At 41.2% G+C, this 25424-nt stretch overlaps 1 protein-coding gene across 7 annotated transcripts in view; it reads left to right on the plus strand.

The window, feature by feature from the left end:
• The window catches only part of LOC137377160 (liprin-alpha-1-like), a 160615-nt gene that overhangs the window by 128886 nt on the left and 6305 nt on the right, over window positions 1–25424 (plus strand). For 5 of the 7 annotated variants that reach the window (XM_068046544.1, XM_068046547.1, XM_068046546.1 and 2 more), the window contains 8 exons: window positions 1164–1245; window positions 2249–2449; window positions 3853–3915; window positions 5268–5443; window positions 7818–7915; window positions 9111–9286; window positions 22749–22817; window positions 23060–23225. In XM_068046544.1, coding sequence (XP_067902645.1) covers window positions 1164–1245; window positions 2249–2449; window positions 3853–3915; window positions 5268–5443; window positions 7818–7915; window positions 9111–9286; window positions 22749–22817; window positions 23060–23225 — 1031 coding nt within the window. Of the gene's footprint in view, window positions 1–1163; window positions 1246–2248; window positions 2450–3852; window positions 3916–4886; window positions 4914–5267; window positions 5444–7817; window positions 7916–9110; window positions 9287–22748; window positions 22818–23059; window positions 23226–25424 lie in introns of all 7 variants that reach the window. The other 2 variants (XM_068046550.1, XM_068046548.1) reach the window with 2 other exon arrangements.

Below are 25424 nucleotides of genomic sequence, written 5' to 3' on the forward strand. Positions count from 1 at the left end.
AATCTTATATTTATGGCCCCTAGTTCTGGTCTCGCCCGCAAGTGAAAACAAGTGGTACGTGTGCTTGGTCTGTTTTGACTCTTGGCTGAGCTTTCAACGCCACATCCATTCTTTAATTAAAGCCACTGCCTTTCACCACTGGAGTATTACCTACATGACTGAAATCCTATCCCACATTGTCTTCATGTTGATGATCACCGTTTCTCAAATGCTATTCTCATGGGCCTCGCCACACTTCTCCCTCCCAAAAATATCCAGCTATCTACAGTTCTGCATCCTCTTGTGCACAATATGCACATTCCCATCACCTTGATGTTACTAAGCTGGTCTGCTGCAAAGAGTATCAATATTCCCTCTACCAGCCCAAGATTCTTGTCTTCGAGTTGCACCATAGTCTGAAATCTACAACAGGATCTCCTGGCCAATGCATTCTGTTCCCCTTACTGGATTATTTGTTCCCTGACCCCTCAACTCTTCCTTCATAGATAAATCTTCCAACTGCCATGTGTCTGCCCCCTAGAATGTCGTCATAAACCTTTCTACCATCGAACCTGACTCACTGCTTTCAACTGCCTCCTAAAAACATGCATCTTCCAGTCTACATACGATTCCACATTCAAATTTCCTCTGTTGCTGCTCAATGTCCCAATTCTTTTCTCTCTTCTCCACTCCATCTTGCCTCTCATAAAGCACTCAGATGGGAAGCACCATGTAAATGTAAGTTGACATTTCAGGGATGTGGAACTGTATTAGTACTTTACTATAACCTGAATAACTGGAATTCTTTGGAAATGGAAATACTATTTGGTATAGGGTAGTGTGAATAAAAATGGTGCTTTTCTGTGTGGAGCTTCACTGTAACCAACACTTCTCTTGCATAAAGGAATGAGTTTCCTGTCTTAACTTTTGTTCTAAAGCTGAAGGACAATGTTTGCTCATGCTTTCCCATGAACATTTCATGTTGCAAGTTTTTATTGGTCTAACCCTCCTTATGTGCATGTACTAACTATCTTTTTAAAACTCATACAACGTATTCTAAATGCCTTAAAACTGCAGGACTGTTTATTTTGACTTGAGTGTATAAGGTGAAAAATAATATTTTTGTGTAATTACAGAACTGATCTGAAATTAATCTGATTTGTTAATATGCGATTGTACTTTAGGACGGAGTTGTTGGAAGAAGCACGAAGACAAGGTCTACCATTTGCACTGTGGGATGGGCCCACTGTAGTTGTATGGCTGGAGGTGAGATTGCAGATTTTAACGGGAAGGGTAATGCAGATTGCATTGTTTAATATATATAGCTTGTGTTTTTACATGTAGTGTATGGAGTTAAATCAAGCATGGTCTTCAGCTGAAGCAGAATGAGAGGATGGGTATAATTGGGTCAGGTTGTACAGACATCATTCAGTTCCCATTTTTTAATTCATGCACTTGTGTCCTTGATTTATATTGCAACTTATAGTTGAACAACAGCCATTGCTTTTGTTATTTATGCAGAGAAGCAAAGCAGAGTTGGATGGAGCCTCATGGGTCACAGTATAAGCTGATGCCAAACTGATGGGCTACATTGTCACCACTGGCAAAAGGATGTAATTGCAAACTTGCTGGAATGGTACAGCACAAAAGCAGATCATTTTGCTAATTGTGTTTGTGCCAGTTCTTTGAAAGAACAGTTCAATTAGTCTGACTCCCTGCCCTTTCCCCATTGCCCTATATTTTTTTCCCCTTTTCAAGTATATGTCTAATTCCCTTTTGACAGTTACTATTGAATCTGTTTCCAACACTCTCAGGCATTGAATTCCAAATCATCATAACTCACTGCATCAAAACAATTCTCCTCAAACTTAGACAATTTCTATTATAAATGTAGACATAGCAATTTATATTAGGGGGCAGGGAGAAGTTGACACAAAACTGACAACAGAAAGTAAAGGTTTTATAGACCCCAAATGCAGGGGTTAATTTTAATCTACCGCACGCCACCCCCCCACTCAACCCAGGTCAGGAAACTGACAGGATCGATGGAATTCTGATTTTACACACTGCTTGATTTTAACCTCCATTCAAGTTAGTGGAGAGTAATATTGGTCCAAGTGTAAAACTGGCATTCCACCCAATCCTATGGGTTTCCAGCCCGGTGAGTTAGGTTAAAATTGGTTACATAACCTATTTATTTAAGTTGTCAGTTTGTAAAGGATTTTGTATCCTACTGGGAATATTTTATTGATTGTGTTTTTGCTTCCAGCTTTGGGTCGGAATGCCAGCTTGGTATGTAGCAGCATGTAGAGCCAACGTAAAAAGTGGTGCTATTATGTCAGCCTTATCAGACACTGAAATACAGCGAGAGATTGGCATCAGTAATCCTCTCCACAGGTTAAAATTACGTCTAGCTATCCAGGAGATGGTATCACTAACCAGTCCTTCAGCACCTCCGACATCTCGAACGGTAGGGGCAAATCTCGTTTCTCTCTGAAGACACACCAAAATTATATATAGAGACTTGAGCTTTTTCAACAGTTCATGAACAATTTCAGCTGTGAGCCATGTTTTTTTTTAAATTATTTATTTTGCTGTTTGGATCTGTAAAGAGTTCACTACATTTTCTGGAAGCAGTTTGATACAACTGAGTGACTTGCTAGACCATTTCAGAGGGCAGTTAAGAGTCAGCCACATTGCTGTGGTCCTGGAGTCACACATAAGCCAGACTGGGTAAGGACGGCCGATTTCCTTCCCTAAAGGACATTAGTGCACCAGATGGATTTTTATGACAATCAGCTAGTTTCGTGACCATCATTTCTGAGACTAGCTTTTTATTCCAGATTTATTTATTTATTGAACTTAAATTCCTCCAGCTGTGGTGAGATTTGAACTCCTGTCTCCAGAATATTAGTCTGGGCATCTGAATTGCTAGTTCAGTAACATTACCACCGTTCCTGGTAACTCGCCTCCTGACTCCCCAAAACCTGGCCAGCATCTACAAGGCACAAATCAGGAGTGTGATGGAATACTCTCCACTTGCCGGGATGAGTGCAGCTCCAACAAAAATGAAGATGCTGGAGAACATCCAGGACAAAGCAGCCCACTTGATCGGCACCCCATCCTCCACCTTAAACATTCACACTTCCACTGGCGCACAGTAGCAGCAGTGTGCACCATCTCCAAGATGCACTGCAGCAACTTGTCAAGGCTGACAGCAGCTTCCAAGCACGCAACCGCTACCACCTAGAAGGACAAAGGGCAGCTGTCGCGTGGGAACACCACCACCAGCAAGTTCCCTTCCAAGCCACATACCATCCTGACTTGGAACTATATCACCATTCCTTCACTGTCACTGGATCAAATTCCTGGAGCTCCCTCCCGAACAGTACTGTGCGTGTACCTATCCAACATGGACTGCAGCGGTTCAACGCAGCGGCTCACCAGCACCTTCTCGAGGGCAATTAGGGATGGGCAATAAATGCTCACTTTAGCAGCAAAGCTCACATCCAATGAATCAATTAAAAAAAGAAGCCAAGAGGATAGATGCTCGGAAACGTTTTAAGTTGGAGGCAGTAAAATGTAATGCTTTATTGCATACTTATTTTAAGTAGCATCTTGTACAGAGTCATTAAAATTACCCCTTTCCCACACCTGAACTGATAAGAATGTCACCGTTCAGCCCAAAGCTAGATTTTAGCAGTGATATAAATAATAGCCTTGCAACTGCTTTGCCATCCTTTTGAGGGACTGTAGCTTGAACTTAAGCTAGCTTCCTTAAACATACCTGTTGCTTAATGATTTGCCACCTCTCCTTTTTATTACTGCTTTCCTGTCATTGGATTTTGTTGGGTCTCTGGGTCATGTGATTAGTCCACTGGAAATGTCTGGTTAACACATGAAGAAATGGAAACGCTTGCTGCTACACCGCAAACGGTTAGTCCCACATATTTAGTGGCTTCTGTCTTTGATCCATTCTCCCTGTATCTTGTGCTTCCTAGTCCTGTAAATGTTTTTTTCTATATATTTCATTGTAATTACTTGGGGATTTTATAATTTCAATTGAAATTATTAAAGTGGATGGATGCATGCAAAAAAACTTGTTTTTCAGTAACCCATATGTCTGTAGTTTAGATTCCATCTTTGCTGTGTCCCACCTTAGGGTCTTTGCTTTGTAAAGGGTACAACTCTCAATTTTAATGCAAATGTAATCGAACTTCCTTTCTATTAAATATGCAGTAGGAATTGTGGAGGACATTTGATGGCTGAAATGGCCTATTTTCATTCTGATCGCATGAACAGTTATAATTTAAAACTTGCACTGTGCACAATATTACAACAATATGACTATCAGAGCAACTTCCATGATAAAGTAGCCAAACTTTGTGCTTATGACATCTTGATATACAGGCAACCTAAGTATGAAGTCAGGTTGGCATCTAAATACATTCCTATGGTTAAATAAAGAATATATGCTACAGAACATTGTCTTATCAATTTCATTCTACTTGTGAAAAGATCATGAGGTTTTCCTAGCTTGTGGAATAAAATGAATATTCCAATATTATCCATTGTGTGTTCTCATAATTATGGACATGCAAGAGAAATGTCTTTATGTGCACATTGAAATAGGTCAAAATTAATAGTATGCTTGTACAGAAAGGTTGTTGCAAAATGTAGGTCAATCAAGTACATTATTTTCAAATATTTTCTAACAATCTCCTATTGTATGACTATTTGTTTAGTATAGATACTCCTGCTGAATTAGCATGTGCTTGGAATTTCAGATTGCTGGTTTGTGTTGCATGCAAATGTCGTACTGGCTGTGTGAGCATACTAAATCTACATACCATTATTAACTTTATGATCCATGTTTTCCCATGCTTTTCTAACTGCTTTAACATCAGGATGATGAAGAAGGCAGCTGGGCCCAGGTGGGCTTTTTAATAATATGATACTCTTTACTTGCTAGTTGGTAGCTTTTCCCCTTTTCCTTTACTTGTGTCTCAGTGTTGATGTATTTCTCAAAAGGCAATCATTTACACTAACTTAATATTTGCTGAGAGTCAAGTTTTACTCTGCAGATAGACTGCGCTATTTTAAGACTGAATTACGTTTAGGTCAGTATAAATTGTGTTAATCGCTCGTTCCATACTTCATTCGATGTCTTTAAGGAGTAAAAATCTGTTTCACTTGCTAACACTGATCACATTAAAGAGTAACAATACATCCTGGTACTTAAGATGGACTCTGATAAAATTATGTATTTTCCTTTCTCGGGAGTTAAGACTTTGGCATATGGGGACATGAATCATGAGTGGATCGGCAATGAATGGCTTCCTAGCTTGGGTTTGCCTCAGTATCGCAGCTACTTTATGGAATGTCTTGTTGATGCTCGAATGCTGGATCATTTGACAAAAAAGGATCTTCGGGGGCAACTTAAAATGGTTGATAGCTTTCACAGGTAAATTTTTTTCGTGGTAGATGAATTCATTATATTCCTTGGATGAATTGGTAGTTTCAAACAATTTTCTAATATTGGAGAATTTGGTTAATTTTCTTTTGGAATTTTTACCCCTAGAACACAACCATTAATTTAGGCTCTTTTGCAGTGCACAAATAAGCAAAACTTTTTTTTACGCTATACAGACGACACAAAAATTGGTGTTGTAAATAGTGTGGAGGAAAGCCTTAGACTGCAGGACGATATAGATGGGCTGGTAAGATGGGCGGAGCAGTGGCAAATGGAGTTTAATCCTGAAGTGTGAGGTGATGCACTTTGGGAGGTCTAACAAGGCAATGGAATATACACTGGATGGTAGGACCCTAGGGAGTACAGATGGTCAGAGGGACCTTGGGGTGCTTGTCCATAGATCACTGAAGGCAGCAGCACAGGTATATAAGGTGGTCAGGAAGGCATTATAGGATGCTTGCCTTTATTAGCCGAGGCATAGAATATAAGAGCAGGGGGGTTATGATGGAACTGTATAAAACGCTGGTTAGGCCACAGTTGGAGTACTGTGTACAGTTCTGGTCACCACACTATAGGAGGGACGTGATTGCACTGGAGAGGATGCAGAGGAGATTCACCAGGATGTTGCCTGGGCTGGAGCATTTCAGTTATGAACACAGACTAGACAGACTGGGGTTGTTTTCCTTGGAGCGGAGAAGGCTGAGGGGGGACCTGATTGAGGTATACAAACTTATGGGGGCATTGATAGGATAGATGGGAAGAAACTTTTTCCCTTAGCGGAGAGGTCAATAACTAGGGGGCGTAGATTTAAGGTAAGGGGCAGGAGGTTTAGAGGGGAGTTGAGGAGGAATTTTTAGAGGGTGGTTGGAATCTGGAACACACTGCCTGAAGGGGTGGTAGAGACAGGAACACTCACGACATTCAAGAAATGTTTAGATGAGCACTTGAAACGCCATAACATACAAAGCTACGGACCAAGTGCGGGGAAGTGGGATTAGTTAGGACGGGTGCTTGATGGTCGGCGCAGGCGCGTTGGGCCGGAGGGCCTGTTTCTGTGCTGTAAAACTCTGACTCTATCCTGCAAGTTTATGGGGGCAGTCTGGGGAGGGGTTATGGTGTAAGATTTTAATTTTGAGAAAACATAACTAATTCAACCTTGTGAAACTTTTAACTAGTTATTCAACGTCTGATGTTTTCCTTTGTGCCTTTAGTTTTAATGAATGTTCTAATTCTAATTCGAATCCATAAACCCCACACTTGTACATTGAAAATGGTTCACAGAAAAGTATCAGCTGAGCTTTTCTTGTTTTAAACACAATTTTAAATAGAAAAGCTGATCTTAATTGGGCGATGATTGAAGAAGTGCCTTTTTTCTTGTTTATGGGCTGGAATTAAGCCAATATTTATTTTGAAGACAGACAAATTAGGTCATTCAGCAGGTCTGGCAGCATCTGTGGAAAGAGAAGCAGAGTTAACGTTTCGGGTCAGTGACCCTTCTTCGGAACTGACAAATATTAGAAAAGTCACAGATTATAAGCAAGTGAGGTGGGGGTGGGGCAAGAGATAACAAAGGAGAAGGTGCAGATTGGACCAGGCCACATAGCTGACCAAAAGGTCACGGAGCAAAGGCAAACAACACACCATTAACATATTGCTTGCCTTTGCTCCGTGACCTTTTGGTCAGCTATGTGGCCTGGTCCAATCTGCACCTTCTCCTTTGTTATCTCTTGCCCCACCCCCACCTCACTTGCTTATAATCTGTGACTTTTCTAATATTTGTCAGTTCCGAAGAAGGGTCACTGACCCGAAACGTTAACTCTGCTTCTCTTTCCACAGATGCTGCCAGACCTGCTGAGTGATTCCAGCATTTCTTCTTTTTGTTTCAGATTTCCAGCAGCCGCAGTATTTTGCTTTTATCAAATTAGGTCATTGATGGTTTAGCACTTCTGGCATATTCCAGCACTAGTTTAGTTTACTTGTCACTTCCTGAAGATTAATCAAACTACAGGAAAAGTTCAATTGAAAAATATATTATTTGACCAGATTCAACTGCTTAAACTAAAACAAAATAATAAGCAGAAAGAGACATGGAAATGTGGAAATGAATGCTGAAGTAAGGAATGGGTTTTTAATTTACAAACTCTGAATAATGAATAGGTTTGAAAAATTTAAGGAAAAGATAGACTTGCATTGAGAATATAAAACAAAAATTAAACTGGAAGTATGAAAATTTAAAGAAGAAATTATCAGGAATATAAACTTAATGGAGAACAATGAAAAATTGAAGGTAAATGATTAAGCTTCAAGATGCTTGCTGATACTCTCCTGGTAGGCTTTGCCCAAATGTATGTTTTGTTTTAAACAGAAAAAGTCTACATTGTGGAATAATGGCTTTAAAAAGACTAAATTATGATCGCAAAGAACTAGAAAGGAGGCGTGAAGATGGCCAACACGAAATTAGAGGTAATGGTTGTATTTTAACTCTTGATCTGCTGTTGCTGTATAATCTCGTTTCCTGGTGAGTGCCAGACCTCCTCTGTGATGCAACTCTTATCTTTATACTTGAAGCAGGTTTTTTAACACTCAACCCAATATTTTCAGTTTGGCTTCCTCCAAATAGGTTGAGAGACCCAGATGGAGGAAAACTTGCAAGAAAAGGGTTCAGCATTAATTTCAAAAATCAAAGCAAAAATAATATATAAATTTAAAGGAAAATGACTCCCAGCTCTACATCACCACTTGTAGAGAACCCTCCAGTGCCTTGGTGTTGTCAGATTGCTTGTTCACAATATCTTTGTTAAACTTTGGGAAGACTGAATCTATCACGTTTGACTCCTGCCACAAATTCCATACCCACGGCGCTGATTCCATACCCCTACCCAGCCACTGTCTCAGGTTGAACCAAGCCATTTGCAACCTCAGCACCCCATTCAACTGTGAGCTGAGCTTACAAGTCCATATCCTCCCACTTCCATAATATTTCCCTACCTCAGCCCCTCTGATGCTGGAACACTTATCCATGGCTTTGTCATCTCCAAACTCGACTATTTCACTGCTCCCCTGGCTGGCCTCCCATCCACCATAAACTGCAGCTCATCCAAAACTCTGCTGGCAATATCCTAACTCTCACTAAGTCCTGCTTACTAATCATCCTGCTGACCTACATTGGCTCACGCTCTTCCAATACCTCCAATTTTAAATTTGTATCCTTGTGTTTAAATTCCTCCCTTTCTATGTGTAACCACCTTCAGGCTTGCAGCATCGCACTCCCCAGCCTCCCCCCACCCCACCTCCAGAATGCTTAGCATCCATTATTGTTTGATTACCATGTGGGAAGTACATTAGAACATTAAAGGCACTGTACAGCACAGACACAATGGGCCAATGGCCTCCTCTGTTGTATAATTCTATGATTCTACAAATGCAAGACCCATGACACGCTCAATATCAATTGTTTTTAATGCAATATTAATGTATGCAGCATATGTTATGAGTATCTTTCAATTCGTAATGATCACCCTCATTTTAAAAAAATTGCTTGAATGATTTGTTTGATTTAAATTGTTTAAATCTGATCTTATACATTTGGAACCTGTTAAATGTACCATACAATGGATCACATTCTCTCTACTAATTCTGTTCCCTGTACTTTTTTCAGATGTTATGGTGTGGACTAATGAGCGAGTGATATGCTGGGTGCAATCAATTGGACTTAAAGAATATGCAAATAATCTTTTAGAAATTGGAGTTCATGGTGGACTAATTGCCCTAGATGAACTTTTTGATTACAATGCACTAGCTCTCTTGTTACAGATACCAATGCAGAATACCCAGGTAAAGAAAGAGCTATCATTCCAACTTGTGGACACTCTTTTTCTAAACACGGCTTTCTTTTAGACTAGCCATCAAACAAGCCTTTATTTTAATTGTTGTATTTCACTTGTGTTTGAAAGTTGAACTTTGCGTCTGTCCAATTGGTTTTTATGGTGTGGTATGTTAGGTCTTGATAAAATTGCATTGTTTTAGCTAGCATTTTTTATGTTAAATGAACTTAAATGCTTACAAGCTGAACATCCCAGTAATACTGCGGTGGGTCGGGTGGGGGTGTGAGGAACCTCACATTTTCTTCATATCTAATGAAGTGGACCAGGCACCAGCACGTAATCTCAGCAATAGACTATATGATGACAGAAGTTTGAACCCACTCTGAGAGAAAATGTGAGAAGCTACTTCCTGTTACCAGGAATGTGGTATTTATCTCTTGAGGGATTACAAATTTGGAGATTATATGCTCTCAAAACTCAGTGCATATCCTTCAGATTTGCAAGAAGCTGTTTCTACTCTGGTTATTTTCTGATACCAAAGTAGCACGAAGAATTCTAAACATTATACATTTTTTTCCAGAAAAATTGGTGCATCATGCCCTCCAGTGTCCCCTAATGTGCTGAATGGATCTGCTGTTGTTCTATTCCTGTTCATGTTGCAAAGTTGGCATTGGTAATGATTAACTTGTGAGAATGAAGTGAGTGTTACAGAACACTGTACACGGAAGAGTGGTTTGCAGGTGGGAGAGAGGGAAAACTAAGCTGTCATAGAGTCATACAGCACAGAAACAGGCCCTTCGACCCATCGTGTCTCTGCCGGCCATCAAGCACCTAACTATTCTAATCCCATTTTCCAGCACTTGGCCCGTAGCCTAAAGCTGTGTGCTAGGACCCTATGTTCTCACTGCAGTAAGAACAAGCTTTTCAGTTCAGCTTTTCTTTCCTGGAACTTTGCTCGACAGTAACCTGCTGCTGATTCGTGGTCTGCACAATTTGGTTGTTGGTCAGGGTTGTGCTTTATTTTGTTACAGCACCTGGGGACTAAACACGTACAATTTTGAGCTCTTTGTAAACCAGTTATCCTTTAACCAAAGTATGGGAGATGTTGATGGAGAGATTGGATTGGATTTAGTTTGGTTTCATGTGACTGTTCCGGGTTCTTCCGCAAGGCAGTAAAAACAACAGATGGTTGAAGGACTGAGTTAGAAGTAGTTAACAATTGGGATAGTTGAAAGGAGGATGCTGGAGCACAATACCCCCACGGTCTGAGACCATGGTGCTTGTAACCGATATGCTCAGTATTTACTCAATTAATGAAGGGAGATTAAAGTTACTCCAAAAAAGATAAACTGCGATTTAGAGATGGCTGAATGCTGCCCTGTTTTCTTTTTTTTTAAAGTGCTGTGTTGAAGTTGAGACCTCGAGCTAATCAGGCTTTATTAAAGGCGAACTTGCTAAGAGGTATCTCAGCTGAAAAAGGAAAGTAATTAGTCTGTTTCTTTCTCCGACAGTTGCAGTGAATGTAAGTTTTGGTATATTTAGAGATAAAGGTAGTTGTTAGATAAATGTAAATTTCAGATTGCCACTACTTGAATAATTATCTACCTCCTCCTGTTTAAGGGGAAGGGGTGCTGAATTTATTTTGAGTGCAGTCAGGAATGAGGCTTCCAGCAGAAGATTATTGAATTTCTTAGATTCAGCCATAGACTACATGCATCATATGCAAATAAAAAGAAAAACACAGGAAATGCTGGAAGACACAGCAGGTCAGTCAGTGTCAATGAAGAGAAAAAGGCAAGTTAATGTTTTTGCGAAAACAATGACAACAGCTTGTATTTGTAAAGTGCCTTTAACGTAATAAAATGTCCCAGGGCGTTTCACAGGCGATATAAAGCAAAATTTGACACCAAGCCACATTAGTTAGTAGGGCAGATAACCAAAAGCTTGGTCAAAGATGTAGGTTTTAAGAAGCATCTTAAATGAGGAAAGAAAGGCACAGAGGTTTAGGGAGGGAATTCCAGAGCTTAGGGCCTTGATAGTTGAAGGCACCAGTGGTGGAACAATTAAAATTGGGGATGCATAAATGGCCAGAATTATAGGAGCCCAGCTAGGAGGGGTTGTGCAGCTGGAGGAGATTACGGAGATGGGGAGGGCTGAGGCCACGAGGGGGTTTGAAGAAAAGGATGAGTATTTTAAAATTGAGGCATTGCACAAGTGGGAGCCAGTGTAGGTCAGCAAGCACAGGGGTGATGGGTGAACAGGACTCAATACGGGTATTGAATGACCAAGTTTATGGAGTGTAGAAGGTGGGAGGCCAGTCAGGGCTGTGTTGGCATAGACAAGCCTAGATATGTCAAACGCATGGGTGATGGTATTGGCAGCAGATTTGCTGATGGAGGGACAGGGTTGGGTGATATTTAGGTAGAAATATGCAGTCTTAGTGACACAGATATATGATTGGAAGCTCACTTCTTGGTCAAATGACATCAGGGTTGTGAACAGTCTGGTTCAGCCTCAGACAGTTGCCAGGGAGAGGGATGGAGTCGGACAGAGTTTGTTGTGCGGACCAAAGGCACTGGCTTTGGTCTTCCCAATATTGGAGGAAATTTCAGCTCATCCAGTACTGGATACATGCATCATGTCTGACAATTTCGAGATACTGAAGAGATTGAGAGGGGGGGATGGTGGTGAAGTAGAAGTGGGTGTCATCAGTGTACAGGTGGAAACTGACGTGTTTTCAGATAATGTTGCTGAAGGGCAGCATGTAGATGAGGAACAGGAGGTGTTCAAGGATAGATCCTTGGGGGAAACCAGAAGAAACAGCACAGGAGCGGGAAGCAAAGCCATTGCAATTGATAGTCTGGCAATGATTAGTTTAAGAATGGTGAGTGCTGTCACACCCAGCTGTTCAACAGTGGAGAAGCTTTGGAGGAGGAAGGTGTAGTCAACCATGTCAAAGGCTGCAGGTAGGTCGAGAAAGACCAGGAAGGATAATTTACCTCTGTCACAGCTACATAAGATGCCATTCGTAACTTTGAGGAGAGCTGTTTCAGTACAGTGGCAGACGGGGAAACCTGATTGGAGGGATTGAAACATGGAGTTCTGGGAAATATGGTTAATGATTTGGGGTGGGGGCAGCAACAGCACGTTCATGGGCAATGAAGAGGAAAAGGAGGTTGGAAATGGGGTAGTAGTTTGCCTGGTCAAGGGGGTCTAGAGGTTTTTTTTTTTGAGGAGAGGTGTATCATGGCAGATTTGAAGAGGGGATAGTACCTGAGGAGAGAGAATGGTTAACAATATCAGCTAACATAGGAGCCAGGAAGGAAAGTTGACTTGTCAGTAGTTCAGTGGGAATAGGGTTGAGGGAAGAAGAGGTGGAGCTCAGACAAGATGAGTGCAGAGAGGAGATAGGAGAGAAACTAGAGAATGATGCAGTCCAGTACTAGGACAGGTCAAAACCTTCAAGGAAGCCTGGCCCAGTGGTTTAGGGAAGGAAGGGAAATGGCAGAGGCAGCTGATTGGAAGGTCTCAAACTTAGTGTCAAAGAAATCCATGAGCTCCTTGCACTTGTTGGAGATGAGTGTGGAGGAGATGGGTTTTACAAGACTGCTTGCAGTAGAGAAAAGAAACTGGGGATTATCTTTGCATTCCAGAATGACCCTCAAATAGTGAGCAGTTTTGGCAAAAGAGGGCAGGACCTGACGTGCTTTATGTGGTCCCCCCAGATCTAGCAGTGAATGGACAAACCAGTTGGTCACTATCTCCGTTCAAGTATCTGCCTCTTGAACTTAAGGGAGCAGAGATGAGGGCTGTATTGGGGAATGGCCAAGGTGAGAGAAAGTAAATTCTTTTAATGGGGACTAGGGTATCAAAGACGGGTGTGGTAGAACAGATCAGTAGCTGCAGAAACGTCATGGTGAACAGAGCCAAAGGCTAGGCAGTTGAGACTTTGAAAGTGCAGTTGTGTGAACTGGAAGACTATTTTTTCCTGGGACGGACACGGAGCAAGTAGGGTTGGGAGGGGTAAGGGGGATGTCGGCAGAGAGAAATACAAGAAAATCATCAGAGATGGCTTATCTCTGAACCTTTCAGAACTGATAACTGAAAGATAAGCATACATTCTAGTGTAATGGGGATGGAGGGGGAAACCGAGATAGTCCAATCATGAAAAATAAAATGACGGTATCATGACTTAAAGGATTATCTTAGTGAGGTGATGGAAAGAGATTTTAAAAACAAAATAATGGCTGAGAGGGTAAAAGGCCCACCGAAGGGCAAAGATAAAAGAAAGAAAAGGCCAACAACTAGGGCACACCTCTTCTCTCCTAGAATGTCAACCATCCTCTCCTCCTCCATGCTGGAGAAATGAATGAGGCTGTTGAGGTGGGATCATTCATTCACTACCCTAACCTCCTGCTGCTCTGAACCTGGCACATTCCCATGCGACAACAGCAGGTGCAACACCTCCATATTCACGACCTCCCACATGCTAAACATTCCTTCCATGTGAGACAGCAATTTGTGTATCTCCTCCAATCTGATTATTGTATTCACTGTTCACAGGGCAGTCTTCTCTATTGGACAGACTAAGCTTAGATTAGGGCGGCGCAGTGGTTAGCACCGCAGCCTCTCAGCTCCAGGGACCCGGGTTCAATTCTGGGTACTGTCTGTACGGAGTTTGCAAGTTCTCTCTGTGACCGCGTGGGTTTTCGCCGAGTGCTCCGGTTTCCTCCCACCGCCAAAGACTTGCAGGTGATAGGTAAATTGGCCATTGTAAATTGCCCCTAGTGTAGGTAGGTGGTAGGGAATATGGGATTACTGTAGGGTTAGTATAAATGGGTGGTTCTTGATCGGCACAGACTCGGTGGGCCGAAGGGCCTGTTTCAGTGCTGTATCTCTAAATAAATAAAAAATAAAAAAGATTGGATGAATGTTTTGTTAAGAAACCTCCATTCTGTGTTCGTTTGGCCCTAGGATTCGCCACTTTGACACTTCCTTTCCATGCCCACTTCAGTCTTGCCATCTTTGGTGTCATGCCCCAACCAGCTTCAATGCTAGCCTAATGAGCATAGCCTCTCTGTTTGGCACACTGCTTCACTGTGCTTATAACATTGATTTTAGTAGCTTCAGTTCTTAGATATATCCTCCCATTTCTGATTGTGGGTGGGGTTGGGATGGCAGAGGAAGGCAGTAGGCTAGTCAGCTTCCAGGGGAAGGGAAGACAGCTTGTAATTCAAAGCAAGAGCCCTTTTATGGAACAGTGTGAAACAGTGTTCTGGCAAGAGTTGGTCTCCATTCTTAGTGTTAGCCTGTTTTTTTAATTTCTTTATTACAGGACCATTGTACTCTCTGTCTAGCATTTCAGTTTTTGGTCTAGTAACCAGCATTTGCAGGCTTTCTCCATTTTCTTCCAATTTTCTCCCCATTTTTCTCTTTTTTTTTCCAGGTGTGTTGCTCACTATATTTATCTGGCCATTATTTCATGTTTTCACTAAATTTCAATTGCCTCACTGGCATGGCATTTTATGTCATTTAACAATTCCCTGCTTTATGTTTATGCAGAATGCAGGTCATTCAGCTCACTAATAACCCTGTGATTAAACTGTCATGTTTTCATTCTCCCCACCCCACCCCCATTTCCTAACGCTACTGAAAAAAGCTTATGATTTCACTTTGGGAGAAGTTTCTGCCTGAAACATTAACCTGGCTTTTCTCTCCACAGATGCTGCTGTATGTTTCCGTCGTCTGTATTTTCTTTTTGTTTTATGTACTCTTTTCAGCTGTACTGGAAAACCTGTCCTTTTAGAAACCCCAGTCATAAAACCAAGAATGTATAGTTGGTTCTTGTGTATCCCTCCCTTCCTTCGCCCCTTCTATTGGTGGCCGTGTCTTCAGTTGTGTAGGCTGGAAATCTTACTACCTCTCCACCTCTCTCTCCCCTTATGACCCTCATTACAACCTACCTCTTTGACCAAGCTTTGGTCACCCTTCCTGATATCTGCTTCTTGGGGGCTCAGTGTCAGTTTTTGTCTGATTATGTTCCTATAAAGTGCCTTGGGACGTTTTCCTGCTACACAAACACAAGTTGTTGTTGGGATCCCGCCACTACCATTGTGGCAGGATGGCATGTCTCAGGGGTTCTCCTCAATTATGTTTTTATTTTAGAACAATGCTTGCAATGCTTAAGTGGGTTGTTGTAATTTAAAGAGCTAAATGTGAAGCCTTTTCTAAATCTCTACATTCCCAGGAGTATCCAGTGGAAGTTTATGGTTTCTGCATTGTCCATTTTATATTCTGCATATATATTTAAAACAGGTAGAATTTTCAAAAATCAGTACTAAAATGGGGTACCTGATGATGCACCTCTTGGGTACATATATCCGTTTGGCTGTGTAAGGTTTTGCGTGTAGATCCTTCATTTGATGAAGGATGTACATCCAAAGCATTAATTTGTCATTTCACATTCAGATGGTAGACTTCTTCGTTTTAGTTGGCTTGGAGTTACCTGTGCTCAGAGTTTGCTCCAAATCTGAATTTTAGCAAGAGGAAGTGGGAATGTTTCCTCAGTCACTGAACCAGTTTGTTCCAATGCTAAGTAAAGAGTACCATCTGCTGTCAGGGAGGTGGTGTTGCAGGTGCAGATTTGTAAAAGGTTGCTGTATCAAAAGGTACCCAACACCATCCATTTCCTTTAAAAAAAAAACAGTGGACATACAATTTTTTGGGTTATTGTTATCTGTACTGCTTGCCCACCTATGTCTCTCTTTTGTGTATGAAACTATCTAATGAGTGGCTAACAAAAGCATCTTCTCAGCTAGAAATTAGGAGGACTGGCAAGAGGTGAAGGCCTAGAATTTCCTTCAGCGTAATCAATTTTATGCCATTGCTTTGCCAATTTTATCAGTTTACCTTGAAATTTCCTGTGCATTTAATCAGATTACATCAGAGCATAAGAAACCAGTGTGATTTAAGGGTAATGAAGAAATGCCATCAACATTTTTCCTGACTTTTCAAATCTCGTTACAATCGATACAAGTGCAACAGCTCAAAGTAGACAGTAGCAAATAAATTAATTTGAAAAAGTCTTTGTCCAAATGGTGTTTTGAAAAATACTACTGTCTCTATAAATTTAGTAGCTGTAATATTCAAAATGGGCACCCTACAAAAATCAAACCCAAAGAGATTGCACTCTTTGGGCAGCCACTCTCTTTGGGCTGTTCTGTATCTTCAAGCCAACAATATTCAAATTACCTTTGGAGTCCTTGTGACGCAGAGAAAAACCTTTACAGATTTAGATTTAAATGCACAATGCATTTATGCACAAATACATGAATAGGATGGGAATAGAGGGATATGGTCCCCGCAAGTGCAGAAGGTTTTAGTTTAGGCAGGCATCAAGATCGGCGCAGGCTTGAAGGGCTGAATGGCCTGTTCCTGTGCTGTACTGTTCTTTGTTTTTTGAGTGTCCTAGAGCAACCTGTGTGTCAATTTTAGCTCTGATTGGTTCCAAAACACTCCAGGAAGCTCATCCAGAGAATGGAAAGGAACTGAGGTAGACTGTGCTTTTCTAGAATTTCTGCTAATTAATGTTGGGCTCTTAGAGTTTTAATAAAGAGAAAACTACCTCAGCTCCTTTCAGATTTGTCCCCTTGTTCTTTTGTACAGTGTTTATTTTTAACTGGGCTTCAAATGATCAACTATCAAAAGTAAACTCCTGATTGCTCAGGATGCTAGATATGCTGAATGACCCCTAACTAGGCTGGATATTAAGGCATCAGCTGGTTGCTTGAGATTTGTGCCAATTGTATCACAGGGAAACTATTGAGATCTGGAGCTGTGTGCAGTTGGCATTTTTATACCCTAATCAGTAATCTGTATCATTGATGTAGTAACTTTTATCTGCAAACCAGAAGATAAAGGCCATTCATATTTAGAGATGCAGCACTGAAACAGGCCCTTCGGCCCACCGAGTCTGTGCCGACCAACAACCACCCATTTATACTAACCCTACAGTAATCCCATATTCTCTACCACCTACCTACACTAGGGGCAATTTACAACGGCCAATTTACCTATCACCTGCAAGTCTTTGGCTATGGGAGGAAACCGGAGCACCCGGCGAAAACACATGCGGTCACAGGGCGAACTTGCAAACTCCACACAGGCAGTACCCAGAATCGAACCTGGAGCTGTGAGGCTGCGGTGCTAACCACTGCGCCACTGTGCAGGGATGCATTTGTTCCTGATAACCCAGTTTCTTCCATGAAAAGAATTGATGGGAAAGATATTCTGAACATGAGCACAGTATATCTCTTTGGGGAACCAGATTGAATCATCCAGAAGTGAGGTTATCCAAAATGGACTGTTGTAGAAATTGCAAAGCCTGAGCTTTTTCTGCAGGTGTTGCGACCATAAAGCATTAGTCATTGATCTCCTCACCTCTAAGGACATACTTGTGCGCATTGAAGAGGCGACCTGATTGAAACATATAAGATCCTGAGGGGTCTTTTCAGGGTGGATGTGGAAAGGATGTTTCCCCTTGTGGGGGAATCTAGAACTAGGGGGTCACTGTTTAAAAATAAGGGGTTGACCATTTAAGACAGAGATGAGAAATTTTTTCTCTGAGGGTCATGAGTCTTTGGAATTCTCTTTCTCAAAAGGCAGTGGAAGCAGAGTCTGAATATTTTTAAGGCAGAGGTAGATAGATTCTTGATGAGCAAGAGGGTAGAAGGTCATCAGGGATAGGTGGAAATGTGGAGTAATCAGTTCAGCCATGAACTTATTGAATGATGGAGCAGGCTCGAAGGGTTGAGTGGCCTACTCCTCCTAATTCATATGTTCATATGAAGGGGGCAATTTCTTTTCTGGTTCCTGCGCTTTTCAATGTCCAAAGGATGTGGGTAGTGAGTAAAAGAAGTTAATTGCCCATGACATACATTATGGGAGTGAAACCATTGATGTATGTAGGAAGGTAGTTTAAAGTAGAACCTGACACTGGGCCAAAAATATTCACCAGGTGCCAGCCATATTATTTATATGTTGTGAAAAGTTTCCTGAAGTGTATTGTTTCATGTGCTATGTATGGAAAAGGAAAGGAATATTTTTAAAGCTCCACGCTTGACAGGTGATCATCGTTTTTATGTCAGTGATGCATTTTGCTCATACTGGCCCTTCTTAAGCCCATTGATGCTCCTGCTTTGGATTTTTGTGGTTGTGGTCTTTTGGTGGTCTAACCTATTCCTTCTTGGAATAAGCAACCATAGAATGCTGCAGCAGACAAATGGGTCATTCAGCTTAAGTCTCTCTTTGGTTTTTCTCCGGTTGACCTAGCTGATCTATTCCCACTCTCCTCATTCCTTATACCCTTTAATATTTCTCTTTCTCAAGTATATTTTATTCATTCATGGAATGTGGGCACTACTGGCAAGGCTAATTGCCCTTGAGAATGTGGTGGTGAGTCACTTTCTTGAACTGCTGCAGTCCATGTGGTGTCGGTACACCCATTGTGCTTTTCGATAGGGTATTCCAGGATTTTGACCCAACAACAATGAAGGGATGGTAATATATTTCCAAGTCAGGATGGTGTGTGACTTGGAGGGGAACTTGCAGGTGGTGGTGTTCCAATGCGCCTGCTGCCTTTGTTCTTCCCGATGGTAGAGGCGGTGGGTTTGGGCTGTCGAAGAAGTCTTGAAGATGCTGCAGTACATCTTGTAGATGGTGTTACACTGCAGCCACAATGCGTCAGTGGTGGAGGCAGTGAATGTTTAAGGTGATGGATGGAGTACTAATCAAGCAGGTTGCTTTGTCCTGGTTGGTGTTGAGCTTCTTGAGTGTTGTTGGAGCTACACTGATGCATATAAATGGAGAGTATTCCATTACGCTCCTGACTCGTACCTTGTAGATGTTGAAGAGGCTTTGGGGAGTCAAGAGGTGATTCACTCGCTGCAGAATTCCCAGCCTCTGAACCTGCTCCTGTAGCCACAGTATTTACGTGGCTGGTTCAATTAAGTTTCTGGTCAGTAGTGACCCATAGTATGTTGCTGGAGGATTCAACAATGGTAATGCCATTGAATGTTATGTGAAGTGGTTATAGAAACAGGAGTAGGCCATTTAGCTCCTCAAGCTTCTTCCACCATTCAGTGGAATCATGGCTAATCTGTGACCTAGCTCCATATACCATATCCCTTAATACCTTTGGCTAAAATAAATCAATCAATCTCATATTTAAAATTAACAATTGATGTAGCAACAATTACCGTTCGTGAAAGAGAGTTCCAAACTTCTACCACCCTTACGTGAAAAAGCATTTCCTAATTTTACTCCTGAAAGGTCTGTCCCTAACTTTTAGACTATGTACCCCCCCAACTACAGTCATAGACTCTCCAAATGATGGAAATAGTTACTTCCAATCTACCTTATCTGTTCCTCTTAATATCTTGAAAACTTGGATCAAATCAACCCTTTTAAATTCCTTGTTTGTTTAATCTCTCCTCGTCGCTTAAACATTGGAGTCCAGGTATCAGTCTAGTAAATCTACTTTGCACTCCCTCCAAGGCCAGCATGCCCCTCTTAAATGTGGTGCCCAGAACTGCTCATTTGATGGAGATGGTCATTGCAATTTAATTGCCTTTTCAGTAATTTTATTGTCTCTAATGGTGATTTACAGCAGAGAATTCCAAATTTTATTCACCCTCTGCCTAAGGAATTTCTTTCATCTCCTCTAAATTCTTTGATTATCTTCAATTTGGGTGGTTATTAATGGCAATATACTTGGAACCTCGTCATAAATGCATGATTAGGGCTCCGTTAGTTTCCAGGGAGGGAGGGCAAAGAGGAACTGCAGAGTTGCTGCCTTATGTCAGAAAGCTGAATTCTGATGAAAGAGCTGAGAAATTCGGGCTCTCCAGCCTAGAGGATACAACTTAGAGTTGATCTAATAGAGGATTATAAGGGGTTTAATGGTATAGAATAGGCAAGTGCTTAAATTTATTTTTACTTACATGTCTGTTTTCTTTTCCTCCTTCCCTTTGGATCTCTCTCTTTTGATAAAACAATTGTATTGGGTTTTGTTTGAAAGATGTTAAAGTAATGTTAGTTAACTGTACAGTGATTCAGGTACTAAATAGCTTCTTGTTGGTCCCTCAAGACGAGAATGATACCTGCTGGGCTTCATGATTGATGTGTCCACGGGTGACTCAGCAGGCCAATCCTGCAGCCGCAGGTTTTTGGGCAGAGGGGACAAGAGTTGCCCTGAGGAAGGGGGTTTCTCACGCCAGGGTTCTGCACTTTCTCCTTCTGCTTCCGGCACTTCTCCGCAGCAAAGTTTATGCGGTCAGTTTCCGACCGTGTTGAATGAGTCTCTGCCACATGGTACAGTTTGTGGCATGTTCCTCCCATATGTCAATGTCAATTTGCCCCCTTTTCAATGAGGTCTTCAGAATGTCCTTAAAACGTTTACTCTGTCCTCCTTGAGATTGGGTGCCATCCTGAAGTTGTGAAAAGACGATCTGCTTTGGAAGCGTATTATTTTGCATGCGGATGTAACGTCCAGACCAGCAGAGCTGATTTCACATAATCATGGTTGTGATTTTGGAGGAATTAGCTTCAGTGAGGATGATGGAGTTTGTTTGCTTGTCTTGACTTTTGAGTGTCCTGCAGAGACACCACTAGTGGAAATTCTCCAGTGCCCGGAGGTGCCTTTGGTAGGTGACCCAAGACTCTCTGACATATAGAAGGGTAGTGACAACAATAGCATTGTAGACTAAAACCATTGGCCTCATTTGGTGATCTCTGTTGTTGAAGACCCAGTAGCACAACTTTTGGAAGGCCGCATTAGCACAGTTGATTCTTTGCTGGATCTCCACTTCGAGGGTGATCTTTTGAGAAAGGGAGCTGCCAAGATATGAGAAGTGTTCAACGACTTCTAAAGTCTCTCCATCAGTAGCTGGAGGTGTAGATACTTGTCCGGGGGAGGGCTGGACAGGATTTTGGTCTTGCTGATGTTGCGTGAGATCCCAACCCTTTTGTAGGCGGAGTTGAAGAGGTTAAGAATGGTCTGAATGCCACTTGTCGTGTGGGCCACAACAGCACAGTCATTGACTTATTGTAATATGCTAGAGGGTCACCTTAGTCTTGGCTCTCAGCCTGTTGAGGTTGAAATACCTCCTGTCAAGTCGAAACTCAATCATGACACCTTGTGAAAGTTGGTCACAAATGAGTTCCATGACCAAGCAGAAGTAGCTATTGAAAAGAGTGGGCGCAATCACGACCTTGCTTGACGCCCGTCCGAATATGAAAGAAGTCGGTCTCCAATCCATTGCAAAAGACGGTTACAGTCATGCTGTCATGAAGTTGTAGAATAGTAATAAATTTTTCTGGACATCCAAGACTCTGGAGAACTTTCCAAAAGACTTCATGATTGATGGAGTCAAATGCCTTTAACAGATCAATAAAGGCCATGTGGAGCTCTTTTGCATTCCAGACATTTTAATTGAATTTGTCGAGCGACAAAGATCGTGTCTGTAATTCTCCTGGATGGTCAGAACCCATTGGTTCTCTGGAAGGATGTCTTCATTGACGGATAGGCGGTGTTTCAGGAGGATTCGCTGTGAAAGTTTTCCTGACAATGAACAGAAAGGATATGTCTCTATCGTTCCCACAAATAGTTTTATAACCTTTCTTGAAAAATGCGACAATGATGGCATTGTGGAAGTCAGGAAGTAGTACCTCCTCTTCTCAGATTTTTGTAAAAGGTCAGAGTTTGAGGGAGAGTTCATGACTATCTTTATAGATCTCTGTAGGAATGTTGTCTGGACTACACGCCTTTGTTCATCTGTTGGATACCATTTAGTATCTCAGCAAGTGATGGCAGCATACCCAAATTTGATCTCTCAAGCTGTTGAGGGATTATTTTGATGGTTTTGTTCAATACTTTATACTCTCGTTTGAGAAAGTTCTGGTAGTGCTCCTTCCAACAGTATCGGTTGGCTGTATTGTCTTTGAGAAGAGTATTGCAGTCTTCAGCTTGGAGTGGGGATGGATAATTTGTTTGTGGTCCGTAGATGGTCTTGATGGCCTGGAAGAAACTGCACATGTCATGCCCATCTGCGTAGTGTTAAATTTCATTGGCCTTCTCTATCCAGCATTTATTCTTGAGCTTTGGATTTGAGTAGTAAATATTGTTCTTGTTTCTGCTGTGAGATAAATAGCAGGCTTGTGATGAAAGTAAAGCGTAATGTACAGGAAGACAGATGTTTGTAAGATGACAAGTTCAATTTCAGCCAACATTAAAGGATAATCACGCTCTAAAATTTGTTGCATCTCTGAGTAATCTACTTCCATCACAAGTCTTGAGTTGGTCATAGAACTTTGGGTAATTGTTTTCTTTGAGGTAGTACTTCAATCTGTTGGCTATTACACCTAAAGACATTTCAGTTTGCATTAAGAAGTAATAGTGACATTTATGTTTGCAGGCTCGCCAATCGCTGGAGAGAGAATTTAACAACCTCTTGGCTCTAGGAACGGACCGGAGACTAGATGATGTAAGTTTCAAACTTAACCTTTTCTTCACAGATTCTTGTGATCTGAGATCCTTCTCCATTCATTCAACTTCCTCATACAGATAGGGATTTAGTGACCGTTCTGTTCAAAGAAACTTTAAACATTTATTTTGGATATTGTTTACAGTTCGTAAAACTGTCCGTATGTAGTGTGGGAAGCTGTATACAAGAACAGGAAACTGGAAATAACTAATGTAAGTGTTTTATTTCCTTATCTGTAAAAGGAGGATGAAAAGGGTTTCAGACGAGCACCTTCTTGGAGAAAGAAGTTCCGACCAAAGGACGTAAGAGGTATGACACCTGGATCAGCAGAGACTCTACCTGCTAATTTTAGAGTTACCTCAACGACGTCTTCACCCTCCATGCAGCCAAAGAAGATGCAGACAGATGGTGAGTATTGATTTCCTTTTTAATTACATATATTGCACAAGTGTCAAATAATATTACTATTTCAAATAGCTTGATGTGATCCTACAATAAACGTTGAAAAGTTTTGAATAGCGTTTTGTGCGCATAAGAATTTTTCTTTTCATTGTTGGCTTTAGCAAATACAGTTTAGTTTGGCTCAATGAGGTTTGGGTTGTGAAATACAATTGAAAACTAGTTTACTGCACACATTGTCAATAAATGCTCAGTCACAGAGATCAAAATTCTGCCTTAGCTCCTTAAAATATATTTGTGTCACAACTGTAGTGAAATAACTCAAAATGATGGTATTATAGTGTTAACTAATGTTCCAAAAAATTTTCAAAATAGCTTTGAGAAGAAATTATTTTCTTTTCTTCAATTTTATGCTGCTTGGCCTTGGTACTGCCTTTTATGCTGCGCAATTTCAGTATTACATTTTTAGCTTAGAAATTTAAGTCATTGATCAAGGCCCATAATGTAGGGCACCACCTGACTTGAAAAATATAGTTGATGTAGTCTCTAAAGCTAAGAGTTCTGAAGTTGAAATGTCAAATGACATGACGTGATAGTTGCATTTTGTTTTCTTTTTATTTTAATTACAACCTGGGTATCATGTAGAATTTTAAAATAAAAACCACAGCTGAGACAAAAGCTTTATATTTAATTACTACTGGAATCTTTTCTATCCAGGGCTGTGCTGATTTAGTTGATACAACCTGGAACATCACTAGTTGTATTGCAAAAAGCCTCAGTGCCCTCGACTAAGGAAACGGTAAAATCACTCTGAGCTCCTGCTGCTAACCTTAGCCAGGGGACTCTACTGGAAAGTTTATGTTACGACCGAGGTGGGAGGAGTGCACTGTCATTTCTAGTTCCACTTCTCCACAGGTCACAACATATAGTTAAATGTTTACCCTGTTACAGATACAATCATAGACTCTATTTTTATCCCAGAATAAAATACACCAACCAGGTTTCTTTAATAAACAGCAAAATTATCAGTTTATTATAAAAAAAAGACTTATCCAGTAACGAAGCAAAGCATTAACACACAGGTTGAAATATGAAAGTTCCCTTTTACCTTAGCCCCTCTCTCGCACATGCAGACATACCAGTTAACTGGAAAAAATAGAGCTTTTCTTTTTAGAGCTCTTGTACAAAAAAGAATTCTTTGACCAGATACTTGCTAATTCTTGAAGAAAAAAGAGAAGATATGGAAAGATGTCAGTTGTCTTGTATTGGTTTGGTGTACCAAATTCGAGTAGAAGACTGTCACTTGTATCTTTCTCTGGAGCAATTCAGTCAGGCGGCGTCGAGGATTTATTGGGCAGGTTTTTTTCCAGCGTCTCAGGAGAAATGTGGCAACTAGGTTTTCAGGAGGAATGCATTATCAATTTCTCTATTTCTTACACTCTCTTCTAAGAGCTTCTCAATGAGATGGAAAAACTGGCAGGCTTTTCAAAGAGATGGGAAAGGCTGAGTTGGGGTTTTGTCCTTCAGGCTGATTTTCCAACTGACTATTCAAAGCGAAACCAAAACAATCTCTAGTCAAGCCTCCTGACCCCTATAAATCACTTCTCTGTAAACATCTTCTCCAAGGGAAAAAGCCCCTGTTGGGTATTTATCTGAAGACAGGTGACTTCCAGTATTTATTGTTTGCAAACAAGTCCAAAAGACCTTACGATGACTTTTTTAAAAAAAACACGTTCCAGCATCTGTGGAATCTTTTTTTCAGTTTTAACAGAAAATGGAAGTACTTTTGTAACAATGTGCATATAATTAAGCTGAGCTGTGATGCTATCCAACTGTGGTTCAGTTGGTAGACCTTTCACCGCTGAGTCAGAAGGTTGTGGATTCAAGTCCAATTCCAGAGGCTTGAGTACATAATCCAGGCTGACCCTTTAGTGCGATACTGAAGGGGCACTGTCTTTCCGATGACCCGTTAAATTAAGGCCCTGTCTTCCCTCTAAGGTGGATGCAAAAGATCCCATGTCACTATTCAAAGAGGAGCAGAGGAGTTCTCCCCAGTGTCCTGGTCACTATTTATCCCTTAACCAACACTTGAAAGTCTGGTCATTGTCACATTGCTATTTGAGGGAGCTTACAGTGCACAAATTGGTGCATTTCCTACATTACAACATAGAGTCCTGGAGTCATTTATGGCACAGAAGGAGGCCATTT

This window comes from Heterodontus francisci, chromosome 14 (assembly GCF_036365525.1).
Source record: "Heterodontus francisci isolate sHetFra1 chromosome 14, sHetFra1.hap1, whole genome shotgun sequence".
NCBI classification, from domain to species: Eukaryota; Metazoa; Chordata; class Chondrichthyes; order Heterodontiformes; family Heterodontidae; genus Heterodontus; species Heterodontus francisci.